Consider the following 18,514-nt stretch of genomic DNA (forward strand, 5'->3'; position numbering starts at 1 on the left):
TTTGAGCCCCGTGTTGGGCATGGAGCCAACTTAAAAAGATTTTCTAAAAATTAAAACAAAACCCCCAAAACTCTGGGAGTTAAGCACAACTCATTTTCAGGCCAGTCTGGGTGAGCCACTTTTTTTGGAGTCTTAGAAACAAACTACACTTAAAAATACAAAACTAGCCAGAGATTCCTTTCCTTGGCTGTGTCCAGTAGGAGTGGATTATAACCACAGCCACCAGAGTAGCCACCAGTCTCTGAGCCTGGAGAACTCTGACCTCCCTTCACCCTCCAGGCCTCTTTTGGCTCCATGTGGTTCAGACTTCTGGACCCTGGAGCCTCACCCCAAGCTGAGGCCCAAATCACAGGGAAGTGAAAAGCCATGGAGTCTTCTGGAAACTTGATTTTTCACTTATTCTGCATTTGTTGTTTCCTTTCCTTATGCAGAAAAAGAAAAAAACCAAGGTGGGTGTAACAGGGTGAGTGGGTAGACAGCAGAGTGTGTTTGTGCATGTGTGTGTGTGACAGCATCTGTACCAGACGTGCCTCTTCCCTCACTGCCCCCACCCTGCCTTTCTGGGCCCCTGTCGTAGCTACAGGTGTGGACCAATGTTAGCTACCAGTGGCCAGGTGAAGGCTATGGGCCAGGCACTCTTCCAGGTGCTTTCCATGGATATACTCAGTCCTCAAAACAACCTCATGACATTGGTACTGTTAACCTCCCCGCTTTCAGAGAAAGAAAAGGTACAGATGGATTGACTAAATTGTCCAAGGTCGCAGAGCCAGTAAGTGGCAGTAGCAGCACTAGGAGCCCAGGCAGTCTGGCTCCAGAGTCTGCTCTGAACCACCATGCTCACCTTTCATATGAGGGAGGAAGAAGATGGCCAGCAGGTGAAAATAAGCCTGGTGTGGGGACTCTTGCAAAAAGCAGAAGGACCACTCCTTCTTTCTCAGAAGTGCTAAGCAGGGTTTGATGCTTTGGGGGATAATGGCAACTGTTTCCGTTTCCCAGGGTATAGCTGGACAGGTGTGCGAGGGTTTCCATGGAGAGAGTCTTGAGATGCCAGCTGCCTGCTCAGGGGGCAGGACTGCTCCTTCTCCCTCCTTTCTGCTCCCTGCATGCTCCACACTCCTCCTGCTTCCTTAGCCTGCTGGGGTGGGAGTGGGAGAGGATGCCCAGAGAAGCTAACTCACTACCAGGGCTCTTGTTCTAGGTGAAGCTTGTTCCACATCCCTTTCTAGGCAAGTGACTTTTGCATACGCAGGCTCCTCAAAGCCCTGGGACCCAACAGACCTGTGTCCAGCTAGTAATGGAGAAAGGGAAAGAGATCTGCATCCTCAGAGCCCCTGAGGAGCTGATCGACTTGACTGGTTTAGTTGGGAATGAGAGCTGCCTGGACAGCTTCCCCTCTTGGGGTCTCAGGAGGTTGCTGTGATCCATTGATTCACCCGGGCCTCTAAGATCTGCTCCTCAGTGTCCTGATGATAACCACTTCGCTTTGAGGACCCCACTGCTAATGGTGACCACCTGTCCTAAGAGCATCTCAGGGGCCTCAGAGCAAAGCTTTCATCTGGGACCAGGGGCATTGTTTCCTTTGTGTGGTTTCAAAATTCAGGATTACGGTTGTTTAACAACTTAGATTTCCTTCTATATCCTTGCTCCATGTACCCCATAACCTTCCTGTTGTCTCCAGGGCCTATCGTGATGGCTAACCCTTTCAGAATTTTTGCTTGACCACTCAGAGTGCCATGCAGAAATGACTGGCCTTTGGGTATCTTCGGGCCCATGAGGTAGTAGTAGCCACAAGCCTTCGGACAAGGCTTGGTATTAGTGTTAATGGTGGTGTCTGGAAGGATCTACCATAGAGGTCCTCAAAGTGTTGACGCTGGTGCAGACTGGAGCTGACACTGATCAAGCACCTACCCTACACCAGGCACTATGATATGGGTAAAACATACATTGTTTTCAGTTACAACAGTATCTACAAGGTGGGTGCTAGTACTAGTCCCCTTCTATAGATATTTTACAAGTATTCCAAGAAGTGAAGAAACTTGCCCAAGGACTCAGCTAATGAGTGGGGAAAGTGGAAGCCATGTCGATCTGGTCCAAAACCCATGTTTCTTGCCCTCAGTGATCTGGTACAGGCCACTTACACTCCAAGCCCTGTGTTATCCACACCCACACTTGGGCCCGGAGATGTGTGCCTGGCAGGGGTGACTCATGGCCACACCATGCCCACAGGCACACATTCCCCCTGCAACTGTGACCCACAGTTGCTCTAGGATCCCCACAAACATCAGTTCTTGCATGAGACCCTTTGCTTGGAAGGTAGAGCAGGCCAGGGCCATGGGAGCCTGCTGGAAGCCAAAGTTCTAGGAGCTGTTTCTGTAGGTCTGTGCATTTATACAGTTCTAGATGAACAGCATGGAAAGGCAGAAGGGGATTCAGAAACCGGTCACACTGCTTTTCTGCTTAGAGAGATTCCGACTGTCCCATTGCTCTCTGCACTGCAGCTAAGAGCCCCTACAGCCTCGCCTTCCTCTGGCTTTCCCTGTGGGGTGACGGCACCAATGAGGGGTGGCATAGCATGGCAGCCACTCTCTGCTCTTTGTCCTCTTCACTTTCATGAGCATGTCTTGAAAGTATCCCTTATATCTGTGTAGCCTCTTCAGTGTTTTCGCAGAAGTTCTGTATTCAGCATCACATGCGCTCCCCGCCAGAGTCCTATGGGAAAGGTTCTGTCATCTGCATTAATGGATGAGTTACCGGAAGCCAGAGAGGTTATTGCTCGTATGTGAGGACAGGGCTGGAATCCCAGCCATGTGTTCTCACCTCTCACCCATTAATCAGGGTCCTTTTTTCAGTCTGTCCTCTGCAGTGTCGCAGAAGTTCCTTGGAGGTACCTCCGTAGTTGCCACAGCTGATACAGGTGTGCTGAGGGAAAAGAACTCTGCCCCCTTCATCAAGAGGAGAAGCTTGTTTTTAATGACTTTGTATGCACTAGGGCTTCTGGGGAAATTTACTCTGAATAGTGTTTCCATTTGAAGAAAAAAAAAAAAGCCTACAAAACAATTGAAAATCATTGTACTGGATCACACTGCTTTTAACATTCTTAGCATTTTCACAGGTACTACCTACCTTGTCTAACCCTCCTTGCTCTGCCATCAGGAGATAGGGACCTGAGGTCCAGAGAGACTTAGCATCTTACCCTAAGTCACACAGCTTGTTAGCAGCAGGGATGGAGCTTGAACTAAGTTCAAGAGCTCCCACTTCTGCTCTTTTCCTCTTCACTGAACAAAGCTGCACCAGGGTGGAGTCTGCCTCCATGTGCCCGCTCAGCCTGCAATCTTTGCTTCCTTCCTGCCCTTTCCCCACCTCCCTCTTCTTTCCAGCCCATCATCTTCGTTTCGGACAGAGCAAACAGCAACAAGGAACTGGGTGTGGACCAGGAATCAGAGGAGGGCAGAGACAAAGCAAGCCCTGATAAGCCAGAGAAGTCCCCACAGGTTTCTGAGCATGTGGCATGAATGTGGTGGCTAGCACACAGCTGGGGGCCTCTGGATTGGAGGGGCTGTATGNGGGAGCAGCAGGCCCTGCCCGAAGTGTCGCGGGACTAGGATGCTGCGTGACTCCGGTACTGGAGCTGCCTGTGGCGGGACAGGGGGGCGGGGGATGGGGGGGGGGGGGGGGCGGCGTGTCCCTTTCATATCTGGAGGTTTGGATTTATCCCACTGACCTTTTCTCTCATCACGCTCTCTTAAAATTTGGGATGCTGCTTGAGTGAATGTCTCAAGGGGTGGCAGTCACACCAAGCCAGTCGCAGGCCTGGGAAGGACAGGCCACACCCACCCACTGGAGCCCCACCAGCCAGGACAACGGAGGAAAAGGGAGGCAGAGCCCGGGACATAGCCAGCTTGAGAGAGCCCAAGATAGAACAATTCCTGTGTCCTGCTGCCCTCGAGCTCTTGACAATGAGGGGGTAAAGAATAGTAGCAGAAAAGAGGATGGACATCAGAACTGGAGTCCTGTGGAGTCCAGAGAAGAGTATTAGACTGATGTGGGGAGAGGAGGTCATATAAAGCTGTAGTGGAGGTGAGGCTAAGGGACGAGTCCACAGACAAATCCAGGGCCCCCTCCTCCATCCTGGAATGTCCATACAGTGGAGTGTGGGCGTCCTCTGTGGACTTGGCCTTGATGACAGAAGTGGTTGGAGGTATCAAAATGGTCTGGTTCCCTTTGTCCTTCTGGAGGTCATTTGGTTGGGACAGTCAAGCTCAAAACAGTGGGGTGGGGAGAGAGGACCCAGAGGGCTGTCTACATGTCGGCATGGCTTATCTAACTCCTCTGGCTGGGATGTCTGGAGTGAACAGTCGCTGGGCCTAGAGGACTCTCACTTCAGCTCACAAGGTTCAACTAAGAAAAGCAGTTTGTCCTGTACCCAGTACCTGCTGCCATCTGGGGCTGGTTTAGGCACTCTGGCTCCTTCAACCCCAAAGGAACTTTCTTCCGGGGTCTGTCCATCTCCATGATCACGGGGAACCAGTTTTCCTTTGTGCTTCCACAGCCGCGGCCCGGCAACACCAGCCAAGAGACTGAGGAGCAGCAACAGTTCCGGAACATTTTTAGGCAGATAGCAGGCGAGGTGAGAACTGCCAACCCAGACTCCTACAGAGGCGCCTCTCTTTGATTAGCTGCTCAGATGACCAGTTATTTCATTATTGTTCAGTAGGGGTCCTTTTGGCTTTTGGTGGAAATGGGGGATATGCATGTGAGCCACAGAAATCCACACGTCAGGTCCTTGAGCTTTAGACCAACATCCACTTGGGTGCCTTAGAGACCTTTTTGTCCCAAGCTGACCACTGCAGTCTGGACACTGAGGGTGCCATGTGTTCCTCAGAAAAACCCCAGCCTCCCAGACAGAGTAGCACTGACAGGGACCTTACCAACATGGAAGGCTGGGGTTTGTTTGGCAAACCTTCTGTTCCGTCAGCTGCTGTCCCCTTGGACTGTTACTCTCTACTCTCTTCCTCCTCAGGATATGGAGGTCTGTGCAGATGAGCTTAAGAATATCCTGAACACGGTTGTGAACAAACGTGAGTGGCTCTGACTGTGTGTGGAGGACGGGCAGGCAGGAGTGTGCGTCTGGTGTGTCTGAAAGCAGCTCCTCACTCTTCTCCATACCTCCCAGATAAGGACCTGAAGACACAAGGGTTCACGCTGGAGTCCTGCCGTAGCATGATTGCTCTCATGGACGTATCCTTCCCACTGCCCTTCCCCCCTGCCCCGCGCAGCCCCTGTGAGCCAAGGCAACACTGAGGGATGCCCAGTGAGAAAGAGAGGCCCTTGGAGGAGGCACCGCTGGGCAGGACATTGGGTTCTGACCAGCCCCTAACTTCTGCCCTCACCTCAGGCCCGAGATTCTGCCTCGGGCCCTGCCCAAGTGAAAATGGTCCTTAGGAGATAGGTCCTTAGCAGACACTAACTTAGAGGAGGCATGGAGGGGAGGGTTAAATACCAGGAGAGGCAGTGGGTAGGATATCTGGGGCAGAGCCTTTCTGTGAGGTGACCTTCCCTGTAGTACCCTCGGCCCCCTTCCTCCCAAGCCAGGGTGATTTTGCTATGTGTGCCCTGTAGCCCTGACCTCCTTCCTCCAGACAGATGGCTCTGGGAGGCTGAACCTGCAAGAGTTCCATCACCTCTGGAAGAAGATTAAAGCCTGGCAGGTGAGAAGAGAATGAAGCAAGGGAGTGAAGGAGGGAGTTGATTCAGGGGTTTACTGTGTGACGTCTGTCCTGAAATTTTCTTTTGCCAGAAAATTTTCAAACACTATGATACAGACCAGTCCGGTACCATCAACAGCTATGAGATGCGAAACGCAGTCAATGACGCAGGTGCTGGGGAAGCAAGTGGGTGGCGGGGACGTGGGCTCCTGGCTGGTGGAAGCAGGAATTGGAGGGTGGGGGCAGAAGGCCCCTAGGGGCCTACTAGCCAAAGGAGAAAGTGCTTCTCATCTCCCTCCCAGGCCACAGAGTGGCTGAGAGGCAGGGCAAGTGGAATGCAGGCCGAAGGACTCAGCCTCCTTCCTCCTCTCACGTGCTGCCCCCTACAGGATTCCACCTCAACAGCCAGCTCTACGACATCATCACCATGCGGTATGCAGACAAGCACATGAACATCGACTTCGACAGCTTCATCTGCTGCTTCGTCAGGCTGGAGGGCATGTTCAGTAAGTGGGGGGGCTACCTTTCTGCACCCTTGTGACCCTCCGCCCACAGTGACAGGAGTCACAACAGGCGTCTCAGCTTGATCATCTTCAGTCTACTCTATACAAGCTGAACAAAGCTCAGAATGCGCTGCCAAAGGGAGGGGGATTGTTGATACTCTGCCCGGCAGATTTTTGTGAAGGACGGCACTTAGTACAAGGTTCTCTTTTTTTTTTTATTACTTATTTTTTAATGTTTATTTACTTTTGAGAGACAGAGAGAGAGTGTGGGCACGGGAGGGGCAGAGAGAGACACACACACACAATCCAAAGCAGGCTCCAGGCTCCGAGCTATTAGCACAGAGCCCAACACGGGGCTCAAACTCACAAACTGAAATCATGACTTGAGCCAAAGTCGGACGCCCAACCGAGCTACCCAGGCGCCCCAGTACACGTTCCTCTTAAGAAGAGTTACAATAGTGGAGAGGAAGTGACCCTTTAACTGGCCTCTGGCCTGTGCCTTCTTCCACACAGGAGCTTTCAATGCATTTGACAAGGATGGAGACGGTATCATCAAACTTAACGTTCTAGAGGTAAAGCCTAATAGAAGCAGTACACTTACCCTGCACGTTCAAATTCAGGGTGGAGGAGTCAATGAAGGTGGAGGGATGGAACAGGAAAGGAATGGAAAGGGAAGCTGAGCAGGGAATGTGTCTCATAGGGAATGTGTACTGGGGGAAGGCACCAACGGGGACTCGGATCCTAAAGGCTTTTATGTTGGAAAATGTAACTTTCTAGTAGAGATTGGGGAAGCATGCCATAAACCACTGCTTCTTAGAAAAATATTCCTAGTGTCTGGGGCTGTCCTTTTCCTCCTACCCAGTCAGACCCTTAAGGTTGGGCTCTCTTTTCTTGTTTGCTTTCTGATCTTGGGACTTCCTTTTTCAGTGGCTGCAGCTCACCATGTATGCCTGAACCAAGCTGGCCTCATCCAAGGCCTTACAGATCACTCAGGATTTCAATTTCATCCAATATAGCTAGGGCCACTTATCTCAAAGGACACGGTAGCTGCACCCCGCCCCATCCCCACCCCCAAGCAAGCCTCCAGGTACCTCCTTGGTCTTATTCCTCCTCTATTTCACTCCCCGCTTGGCCTCAGGGCATCTGTCCATCTGTCACACCCACACTGACACTTCAGTTAGGTAATGAGGGGGAACAATTTTGTCCCTTTGCCACAGGGAGGCAAGTGTCTGTCTGCCTCCGGTAATTGCAGCCCAGCTGAGGCTTGCTCAGAATCTGAGTGGCCTCAGTTCTGAAGGAAGTTCCTTAGCTTGCCCTAGGCTGTTTCTAGAAGCATTTGCCAGTGGGACTCAGCACTTCCTGTGCTGGAGTCCTCCATCACCTTCATGTTCTCCCACCCATGGGACAGTAACCAAACTAGCACTTGGTTCTGTCTAATTGTTTCAGGATGGGCCCGCTCTGGGATAAACTAGCTCAGTGGAAGAGGGCTGGATACTTTGGGCTGTATGACTCATAAGTTTGGCTGCATTCTGAAAAGAGTTGATCTAAATAAAGGCATGTGTATGGCTGGTTCGGTCGTGTTTTGTTTTCTCACATTTAGATATCAGCCAGAGCAGGGCTGAATAGCTTCTAATCTTACACTCTTCTATCACACAGAGAGCCCTCGTTTCAGAAGACAGTGATGGAAGACACATATACACGCACAAACAAAACCTGGGCCCCGTGTCAGTCATGCCTATCAGTATTTCTTGAACATGGGAATCATTCAGATACTTTTTCCAAGATCAATGAGGAAAAGAAGGGGAATAGCTGTTGGTGTATAGAATAGCAAGAATAAATGGGTCACCTTGTAACTAGAGGGGCTGGTTACTTGAGTATAATGAAACTGTCAATGTAGATGTAGTTTTTTAGGAGTTAGGAGTGTCAAGTATACAACACTAGAATTTGATATCTGTATACACTACAAAGTGATTACCCAAAAGTCTATTTACCATCCATTACCCTACAAGCGACCCTCTTTCATACCCATCACCCAGTGCCCCACCCCCTAAATGCCTTCCCCACTGGTAACCATAGGTCTGTTTCTCTATGAGGGTTTTGTTTTGTTTTGTTTTTAGATTCCACATATGAGCAAAATCATACAGTATTTGTCTTTCTCCTTCTGATTTATTTCACTTAGCTTAATACCCTCAAGCTCCACTGATGTTGTTGCCAATAGCAAGACTTCATTCTTTTTTTTTTTTTTTTTTTTTTTTTACAGCTCAGTAGTATTCCATATATATGTACACTGGATCTTCTTTATCCACACATCCACTGATGGACATATATAGGTTGTTTCCATATCTTGGCTATTGTAAATAATGCTGCAGTGAACATGGAGGTACATGTATCTTTTCCACAGTGGCTGCAATAACTTATAACCCATCAGCCATGTACGAGGGTTCCCTTTCCTCTACCTTCTCACCAACACTTGTCACTTACCTTTTTGATACTAGCCATTCTGACAGATGTGAGGTGATAACTCATGGTGGTTTTTACATTGCCCTAATAATTAATGATGTTGAGCATCTTTTCATGTGCCTGTTGGTCATCTGAATGTCTTCTTTGGAGAAATGTCTATTCAGATCATCTGTCGATTTTTAAATTGGGTTTTTGGTTGTGGTTATGTGAGTTCTTTGTGTATTTTAAATATGAACCCCTCACAAGAGGTATAATTTCCAATTATGTTCTCCCATTTAATAGGTTGCTTTTTTGTTTTGATGATGGTTTCCTTCACTGTGCAGAACCTTTTTGGCTTGATACAGTCATACTTGTTTATTTTTGCTTTTGGTTTCTGTTACCTTTCAAGTCTGATCACAAAAATATTGCTAAGATGATGTCATGGAGCTTACCACCTATGTTTTCTTCTAGGAATGGTTATGGTTTCAGATCTCAGATGCAAGCCTTTAATCTTTTTTAATTTTTGTGTATGGTAGAAGACAGTGGTCTAGTTTCATTCTTTTGCATATGGCTGATCAGTTTTCCCAACAATGTGTATTGAAGGGGCTCTCCTTTCTCACTGTATGTTCCCAGTTCCTTTGTCAGAAATTGTCCATATAGGTGTGGGTTTGTTTCTGGGCTCTCGGTTCTTCTGCATTGATCTGTGTATCTGTTTTTGTGCTGGTACCATACTGTATGATTCCTATAGCTTTATAGGATGGTTCAAAACCACAGAGCAATACCCCCAGCTTGGCTCTTCTTTATCAAGATTGGTTTGTGTTTTGGGGCTCTCTTCTAGTTCCATACAAATGTTAGGACTATTTGTTCTATTTCTGTGAAATATGTCATTGGTGTTTTGATAGGGATTCATTAAAATCTGTAGATTGCTTTGGGTAATATGGGCATTATAACAATATTAATACTTCAAATCCAGGAGTATTGAGTATCTTTCAATTTATTTGTGTCTTCAAGTGCTTTTATTAGTGTTTTGTAGTTAGCAATGTATCAGTGTTTTTCTCTTTAGTTCAGTTTATTGCTAGGCACTTCATTCTTTTTGATGCCATTGTAAATAGGATTGTTTTCTGAATTTTTGATTGTTCATTATTAGTTTAGTAATGTAATATGTTTTATATATTCGTATCCTGCAACTGTACTGAATTCTTATTTATACTTTTTTTTAATAGGATCTTTAGGGCTTTCTACATATAATATCATGCCATCTGCAAATTGTGACAGTTTTCTTCTTCCTTTCTGATCTGGATGCATTTTCTTCTTTTTTGCACCCAATTGTCTGGCTAGGACTTCTAATACTATGTTGAATAAAAGTGGTGAGAGTGGGCATCCTTGTCCTGTTTCTGATCTTAAAGAAAAACCTTGCAACTTTTCCCCACTGATTGTGTTGTTAGCTGTGGGCTTGTCATATATGACCTTTATTATGATAAGGTATGTTCCTTCCCACCACTTGAGTTTGTATCATAAATGAATGTTGAATTTTGTCAAATGCTTTTTCTCCATTTATTGAGATGATCATGTTTTTGTCCTTCTTTTTGTTAATGTGGTGAATGACATTGATTTACAGATGTTTGTTGAACCACTCCGTATCACTGGAATAGATCCCATTTGATCATGGGGTATGATCCTTTTATTTGGGGGGGGATAGCCTTCTTAAAAAATATTTTTGAGAGAGAGAGAGGGAGGGAGGGAAGGAGGAAGGGGTGAAAAGAAAGAGAGGGGCCGACAGAATCTGAAGCAGGCTCCAGGCTGTGAGCTGTCTGCAGAGCCCGATGTGGGGCTTGAACCCACAAACTGCAAGAACATAACCTAAGCTGAAGTTGGGAGCTTAACCAACAGAGCCACCCAGGCACCCCAGAATATGATCCTTTTAATGTATTAATTTGCTAATATTTTGAGTGTTCCCTCCTCCTCTGTGTGTTTTGAAGAATCTGTGTGTTTTTCTTAAAGAATGGGCATTAATTCTTCTTTGAATGTTTGGTAGAATTCACCAGTGAAGCCATCTGGTCCTGGGCTTTTGTTTGTTGGGAGGTTTTTGATTATTGATTTAGTTTCCTTACTAGTAATCAGTCTGTTCAGATTTTCTATTTCCTCTTGATTCAGCATTGGTAGGTGGTACGTTTCTAGGAATTTATCCATCTCTCCCAAGTCATCAAATTTGTTGGTGTATAATTGTTCATAGTAGTCTCCTAGGATCCTTTGCACTTCTGTGGTATCAGGTATAATGTCTCCTTCATTTCTTTGTCTTTTTTTTTTCTTGGTGATTTTGGCTAAAGGTTTGTCACTTTTATCTTGTCAAAGCAGCAGCTCCTAGTCACTGACCTTTCTCTGTGTTTGCAATCTCTATTTCATTTATTTCCACTCTGATATTTGTTGTTTCCTTCTTCCTACTCTCTTTGGGTATTGTTTTTTCATGTTACTAGAGACATGTCTCATTTGTCGCTAGGTATTTATTTTATATCTTTGATTTCAATGACCTACTGATTATTCACTGGTATGTTGTTTAATGTCCCTATTTTTGTGGGGTTTTTTTCCCCAGTTTTCTAGTTTTTCCAGTTTTCTTGTACTTGATTTCTAGTTTCATACCATTGTAGTTGGAGAAGATGTCTGATAGGACTTCAATCCTGAATTTATTGAGAGTTGTTTTATTGCCTAGCTAATGATCTATCTTGGAGACTATTCCATGTGTACTTGAGAAGGATGTGTATTCTGTTGCTTGAATGGAATGTTTGGTATGTATCTATTAAGCCCATCTGGTTGGGGCACAGCTGCTGCACAGGGAGGGTAGAGCATACCCAGCCCAGTTTGCGATGTACTCACCTGGCCCAGTTGTGGCGTAGCTGCTTGCATCGGTTCAGTGGGACACGGTGAATGCTCGCCAGTGCTAGCAGGCTAGAGGGTGGGCACCAAATATGGTGCCCACCAGCTGTCACCAGCTAGTTAGAATGAGATTGCAAAAAGGGCTCCGGTCAGTGCTTCCGTCCCCAGAGGTCACTGCAGGTTCTTGTCTGTTAGCCATTTTAGGATTACCAAGTGGGTCTCTCCCTCCGTCATAGCCTTGGCACTTTTCAAATTATTTTTGCACTGAATCTCAGGATGAGTGGGTGGGCATGTGAGCCCTTTAAAAGTAGGTTCTTTGTTTCCTACAGTTTTATGGTCCCTCTGGACCTAATCCCTCTTGATTTTCAACATCAGGTGTTTTGACAGTTTGTCTTTCTGGCGCCAGACACAAGGGTCTGCGTGCCTGAAGTGGGGCATAGTCCCTTCACTCCTCAAGGGAAAGCTCTGTATTTTACAGATCCCTTCCCCATGGTGGGGGGTTGTACCTCAGGTGGTATCCAGACGGAGAATGAGTCTCTGCCTCTCCTACCTGTCTCAATGCATCTCTTCTATCTTTTCTTTTGGGGCTGCTGTTAATCTAGTTCTCAGGTCCTTTTCAGAGGAAAATTAATTCTTCTATAGTTGTAAATTTGTTGTTATATGTGGGAACAGATGAATTCAGGTTCTTCCTACATAGCCATCTTGAACCCCAGAGATGTAGTTCTAATCCTGGTCCCCCACTAACTGACCTGTTATATGACTTTGGACAAATCCATAAATGTAGCTGTTTGCCAAACTTATCTGGACCGGGTCTGTGGCATATCTATAACCATTTTGTGTTTCCCACCCAGTTTCCTTCTTGCTGTCTATTCCAACATGGAAAAGAAAGGGTTGGCTATTAATATGCAGGTAAGGTAGCAAAAGCAAACAATTAGTAAAAGTACTTTATTTTCCTCTTGTATTTGCTTTATATCTTGCTTTACAAAGTTATGAAGTTCACAGCTTTATACCAAAATGTAAGAAGGCTAATAAGCTATTTGCTTATAAACATTTTTGCAGTCAAATGTCATCTGATTTCATTCTTCTAATCCATATTCAATATATAAAAAAATTCAGAGACTAAGGGTACTGGAGCAGCTCTAGGGCATATATGTCTCTTAAGCAGGAGAAAGATCTTCAACAGTCTTTCCTCCTTAACTTCCTCCCCCACCAATTCAACTGGGCAATGACCTTGAATTTAGACCAAATCTAAGGAATGTCAGTTGCCATGTGACCCAGCAATGCCATAGACTTGGGGGCTGGAGGTGAGGTTAGAGGCTATTGTCTGGTAAGTATTATGTTTGGTTTACACCAAGATTTCACATCTACTTGCATGTGGAACTCAGTACAACACAAATCACCTCCACCATGGCTTCTATCATATCCATTAGATGGCTTCTCTGAAATCCTGAAAATCGTGATGATTTGGGGCAGGGATGAAATTACAATTTTACCCATGTGGCAGGCATGGCCTTCGTATGTAACAGTTTTAGGAGCTCTCCTTTTGGCAGCAGAAACAAAATTTTTAGCTCTGCGCATACAAATTGCAGTTATTTGAGCAAACCAGAGGATATGTGCTGTTTAAATCCCTCTTCACAAGGTACTTTGATCTCCCCTCCAATGAATTCTCTTCCATAAAATATACTGTACCATTCCGCTAAGTGTTGTATACCTACTCCCACCACACTGTCCACATACCTACTCACTAAAGTTGCCTACTGTATACAATATCCCAAAGCCAAAACAAAAAAGCCCCCTCTGTTAGGCAGATAATCACATGAACAATGATAATATTGCCTGTAAGTTACAGGTACGTCAGGAGCTAAACACTCAGCTGCTCACTTCTGAGGCAGAAAAACATTCTCCTCACAAAAGTAGGACTGTAGGAGCAATGGCGCTCCTTCAGATTCAAGTAACACCAGGTCGAGATAACTCTTTGCTCTTATGTGTTGAACTGCTTTCTAACTGAGTAGAGGAGTGTGCCAAAATACATTTTGAACCTGATTAAAAACTTTGGGATAAAACGAAGTGACTGATAGCCTGGCACAACAAACTGCCATTAAAACACTAGCATATGCACAAAAAAGGACTGATACCACGTTTTTCTTGGCTTCTAGCCTTCAGAAGTAGGCACAGGAAATTAAAGACAGCATTGTAAAAATGGCCTCCCAACTCCTTACAAGAAATGAGTTGGGTTTTGTCAGGTCATGTAACACCTTCCTTCCTTCAGGAAGTACTAAATACCATATCAATGCAAAAACTTGAGCCACAGCTCTTCTCTAAGTGAAGACGTAGGGCTAGCGTAAGTTAAGACCTTGGAAAAGACAAAAGAATAGCCAAAGTTCTGCATAACTTTCAAGACCCCTAAAAGTAATAACACAACCATAAGCAGCCAAGATGCTTATGTTGCCTTTATTTCTAAACAGAAGGCTCGAACAGTGCACTTAGGATAACACACTAACCTGCAGTCAAAGAATTTCACACATTCCTGAAACAAAGACATTATTACCATGGATTCAAAAAGTTCTTTGTGAAATGAGGAAAAGTATTACAGGTATAGGTGCCCATGCACGTACACATGTCCAAGGAACATTCACCCTGCACACACAGGGCAGATAAACTGTGTACACTTCTACCAAAATTAAACCCAAATTGGTGGTTACGGAGTCTATCACACCTTCACAGGTTCCCCACTATTGCCCAACATCTCACATATCCCCTTCCTGCTGTACAAAGGCCCCACCACTCTCCTCTTTTCAGACATGTCCTCAGGCAGGACAGAAGGGCACCTATGCAACAGAGCACGCAAGACTGTCTTAGCTCACTGCCCAGTCAACATGGAAATGTGGCTTCACGACAGCTCCGGATAAAATGCCAGGTGTGGTAATAAATTCCGATCGCTTTCCTGGGAAATCACCCTTCCCAAACCCACACAACAGCCTGGCTTCCCTGCTCATCCATACAAGAAACGGAGAGGAGAGGTAAGAAAGCTTCTTAATCTCATACGGAAATGGCACAAATACATTTTATGCAAGAGAATCTTCTCTTTTCTCTCTCAGGTATCACGCAAATATCAATAGTCTGGTCAAAAAGTTTTCCTGTTCACAAGGATAGCAGTAAATAGCTTTTGGTGCCATTCATTATTTAGCAGTAGCTCCTAGATTAGCTCTTTTTTTGGGGGGTGGGAGGGGGGAAATCCAGTAAGAACCCCTGGAAAAAAAAGAACACATACTTAGTCTTGCATACAATTTCATACCCTCTTGAAACCTATCCATGAATGCTTCATGAAGTCCCCCAGCCCTAGAGCCTGAGTGAAGACATGTGAGTAGGGGCGTGTGCACTAAAAGGGGTGGAGGTAAACCTGCACGCTACGCGGTCCTAGAAAACAGCAGGTGTCACACCCCAAAGCCTGCTACGTGGCACTGAGCTCTTCTCCCTTCTTCTACCACTCTGAAGAATCTGAAATTTCCGAGTTTTAAGAATCCAGAATAAAAAGGCTCAAAAGCAACACTTCTATAGCTTCTCTTAAGAGTCCAGAGAAAATCCAGAAACAAAGCAGTCTCACTAGGCTTTGTTAATTTGTCTGTTCTCAGTGGACAAGTAGTCTTCACCCTCACCACACTCCACTCTTCTTGGCCAGCTAGAGGGGAGGTGAGGGCAAGATACCAGTTTAGAAATCAGTCTCTAAGAAGCCTGCTTGAGCCCCTGAAGACTGTATTCAGATGCTTTATCCTAACTCCCCCTTCTTGAGTGCTGCAGGCGGGTAGAAAGCACCCCAGGGGCCCAGAGGAAGAATTTGATGGCTGCCAACTGTCTAGGCACAGCTAGATAGTGGGAGAGAAAGGGACTGGTAATGGAGCAAACTAAAAGGCTGCAAACCCACAGCTGGCCTGGAGAGTCAAAAATTGGAAAAGGAGATCTACACCTCCAGTTCAAACAGCCCGACAATACCTGCAGCAGTGAGTGCCTGGGTCTAACAGCAAAATTCCAAGGCAGACACTGGGTCTGTGCACTGTCTTGAACTGTGAGCACTTTTATCAAAACTTGCACAGAGGTTCAAAAGGAAGTTACTGTCTGTGAGGACTTGTCATTATGTGATTTGCTGAGTTCTTAAAATACCATCAGCAGAGCAGTCGCTCAAGCCATTAATAATCTACCGTGTGTCCCTTTGGCATTTAAAGCTAGCTCTGTCCATCTACAAAGCAAGAGGATATTGAAACACACTGCACATAATTGTTAAGGAAGGAAACTAGTTGCTTCTAATTTAAATACCCAGTTATTAGAACTAAAGAAATTAAAACTGATCCTAAAAAATCTAGCAATTGAACAAACTTGTACTTAAAAAGCCGGACTATGGGTTTAAACCATCATAAGAACATAAACTAAAAATTGCAAACTGAAATCAAGAAAAAAAATACATATTAATCATATGGGTCAAACTGAGTAGCCAATTACGATCTGTATTTTTAATAAACATCTGGAGAATACTAGTAGCAGAGATGACTATATTCCATGCTGTACCAGAGAAGTATAGTTCCCTAAAATCTGTTTAAATCGGACAAACCGCCAGTAGGAACTTAAAGTGTAACTATCATCCCAAAGAGCTGCCCAGACTTATGCTAGTGGTAAGCCTGGCTGGTAACAACTTTCTCCTTCCCTGCTTCTCTGGGGAAGGGAAGACTGTGGCGTCTGTGAGGGGCCGATGTGAAATTAGTTCACTTAATAACTTCCCAACATGGGAGGCAAAAAGCTTCATGAATCAATTTTGCTGTCATCCTCAGCATGTCGTTCAATGTGTCCTGCGGCATCCTAGGAATAAAGGGAGAGGGCTCATGAGGGAAAAGTTGATAGTAAGACAAGAGAAAGTCAAAGCCAAGGAGAGCTTCATGGCCACATTCTAAGATCCATACATGAAAGGCAGTTAGGACCCACCACTTTGCTAACTTATATGAAACCATGCACCTCAAGAGGAGTTCTTATGTTATACCAGAGCATTTAATAAACCTCTAGGTTCAGTTACTGGATTTGAAACATTTGAAAACATTCTCTTTAGGCTCTTTCTCAAAAATTACCATCATTTGAAACCTCATTAAGCTTTTCCTCAAATCTTGTGATGACCAATAAAAAGGAAAATCCTTATACTCTCCCTATTTGTCGCAATTCTCAACATTCTAATAAGGCAAAAAAGGTTTGCCTGCTCTGAGCAAACAGACCCAAGGTCGGCCTCAAGTCCCACTCAGGTACCTGTTTAGAACCTTTACGAGCAGTGAAAAAGGCATCACAGTTCTTCCAGCGACATTTCAGAGTTTGAAAGTTTGGATTCGTATGATCTGTGAGCAAATGTTGTTTTAAATGATCCACAACACCAAATATCAGAGAGCAACCGTGCCACTGGAAAGACAACAAAAGGGAAAGTTAAAAAGCATACAGGAAGCATGCAACTGCAACTAGAACACCCCTCACTCCTATCCTGTAAGTTCTGTGCAAGCAAAAAGTAAGCCCAAGCCTTAGGCTTATTCTTAGCTAGAAAATGTAACAAAGCCAGAGGCACCCACATTAAGGGGCCTTGAGAAGCCTGGGAGGTCTTGACACTGTGATATTGAGAAGGCAATGCACTAAGACATCCGTTTCATTAGAGAGAGAGGAAAAGGTTAGTAAAAATTGAGAGACAAGTTATCATAAAATTCAGTTTACACCACACTTATTTTTTTACCTTGCTGTCACCGAATGAGCTCCTTAGTCTATTTATTTCAAAAGGCTAAGAGGTCTCTGTAATACTGAAGGGGCTATTTCTAACAGTTCTACGAACTGCTGACTTGTAAACTTAAAAATAAAAATGCCTGATAAAGAAAACTACATTACCATGGAAGCCCAACTTTACTCACAATCTTTATCACTTGATTCACAATTCTGTTTCTTTTTTTAAATTCTAACTTTACTATATACGTGGCTCAATTCTCAATTTCACTCGTTAGAAAGCATAAAGACTCTTTGTCTTGTTTTTTTTCCCCCTACAGGCCTGCTTGTCATAAATCTTACAATTCTAATTCTAACATGGTGTTTAAAAATTTTTTTTGCTTCTATTTTATTTTTGAGAGACACAGAACGCAAGCGAGGGAGAGACAGAGAGGGAGACACAGAATCTGAAGCAGGCTCCAGGCTCTGAACTGTCAGTACAGAGCTGGATGTGGAGCTTGAATCCACGAACGGTGAGATTATGACCTGAGCCGAAGTCAGACACTCAACCAACTGAGCCACCCAATGCCCCTAACACATTCATTTCCATAAAGTAATGCAAATTTGAGTTTTTCCTGTCAGCACTAACCCACCCTTCCAGTTTTAAACCAGATGGTTATTTTCTCCATTTCTCTCGATAAACTAACTATTTGTAATTCTACTTGTATTCTAGATCCTGTTGTACCTCATTTTGTGTCCTTCACTGAGAAGACCAAAAAGCAAACATAGTAACGTTTAAAAAGCTGCAAAGTAACCAGGCTGTGGACAAACCTAAGACCAAATCTAAAAATGGAGGATTGCTGATTTCATTCCATCAATTCTACAAAGCACGTTAGGGTATTGGGAGGGGGGAATTTCAGCCATAAACATTTCTTTGATCATTTCTAACATTAGAACTGATGAAAGAAATTAAGGCCTATAAGGAACAGTGTGCAAGTTTGGAGCTCCCACCCCAAAATAAAAACAAGGCAATTAAGCCTAGGCAATGGAGGTTTAAAACCTTCATGAATACAAATTAAAAAAAAAAAATTTAATGTTTATTTATTATTGAGAGACAGAGAGAGACAGAGCATGAGCATGGGAAGGGCAGAGAGAAGGGAAGACACAGAATCCGAAGCAGGCTCCAGGCTCTGAGCTGTCAGCACAGAGCCCAATGCGGGGCTTGAACTCAAAAACTGCGAGTTCATGACCTGAGCCGAAGTCAGATGCTTAACTGACTGA

The 18,514-nt window shown here is 45.0% G+C and overlaps 2 protein-coding genes across 5 annotated transcripts in view; one reads left to right on the plus strand and one right to left on the minus strand.

The window, feature by feature from the left end:
* CAPN3 (calpain 3) overlaps positions 1–7,162 on the plus strand; it is a 47,908-nt gene extending 40,746 nt beyond the window's left edge. The window contains exons 15-24 of one of the 3 annotated variants that reach the window (XM_039232743.1): positions 432–449; positions 3,378–3,491; positions 4,550–4,627; positions 5,021–5,078; positions 5,174–5,238; positions 5,640–5,708; positions 5,798–5,876; positions 6,095–6,211; positions 6,722–6,780; positions 7,136–7,162. In XM_039232743.1, the coding sequence (XP_039088674.1) occupies positions 432–449; positions 3,378–3,491; positions 4,550–4,627; positions 5,021–5,078; positions 5,174–5,238; positions 5,640–5,708; positions 5,798–5,876; positions 6,095–6,211; positions 6,722–6,780; positions 7,136–7,162 (684 nt within the window). The remainder of the gene's footprint in view (positions 1–431; positions 450–3,377; positions 3,492–4,549; positions 4,628–5,020; positions 5,079–5,173; positions 5,239–5,639; positions 5,709–5,797; positions 5,877–6,094; positions 6,212–6,721; positions 6,781–7,135) is intronic. The other 2 variants (XM_039232742.1, XM_039232744.1) reach the window with 2 other exon arrangements.
* A 5,282-nt stretch (positions 7,163–12,444) lies between these two features.
* Positions 12,445–18,514, minus strand: part of ZNF106 (zinc finger protein 106) — a 59,934-nt gene continuing 53,864 nt past the window's right edge. For both annotated transcript variants that reach the window (XM_039232741.1, XM_039232740.1), the window contains exons 21-22: positions 16,802–16,948; positions 12,445–16,366 (exon numbers count right to left, since the gene is read on the minus strand). In XM_039232741.1, coding sequence (XP_039088672.1) covers positions 16,310–16,366; positions 16,802–16,948 — 204 coding nt within the window. In that variant the 3' untranslated portion in view covers positions 12,445–16,309. The remainder of the gene's footprint in view (positions 16,367–16,801; positions 16,949–18,514) is intronic.

This window comes from Hyaena hyaena, unplaced genomic scaffold, assembly GCF_003009895.1.
Source record: "Hyaena hyaena isolate Hyena2069 unplaced genomic scaffold, ASM300989v1 scaffold_70, whole genome shotgun sequence".
Taxonomy (NCBI): domain Eukaryota; kingdom Metazoa; phylum Chordata; class Mammalia; order Carnivora; family Hyaenidae; genus Hyaena; species Hyaena hyaena.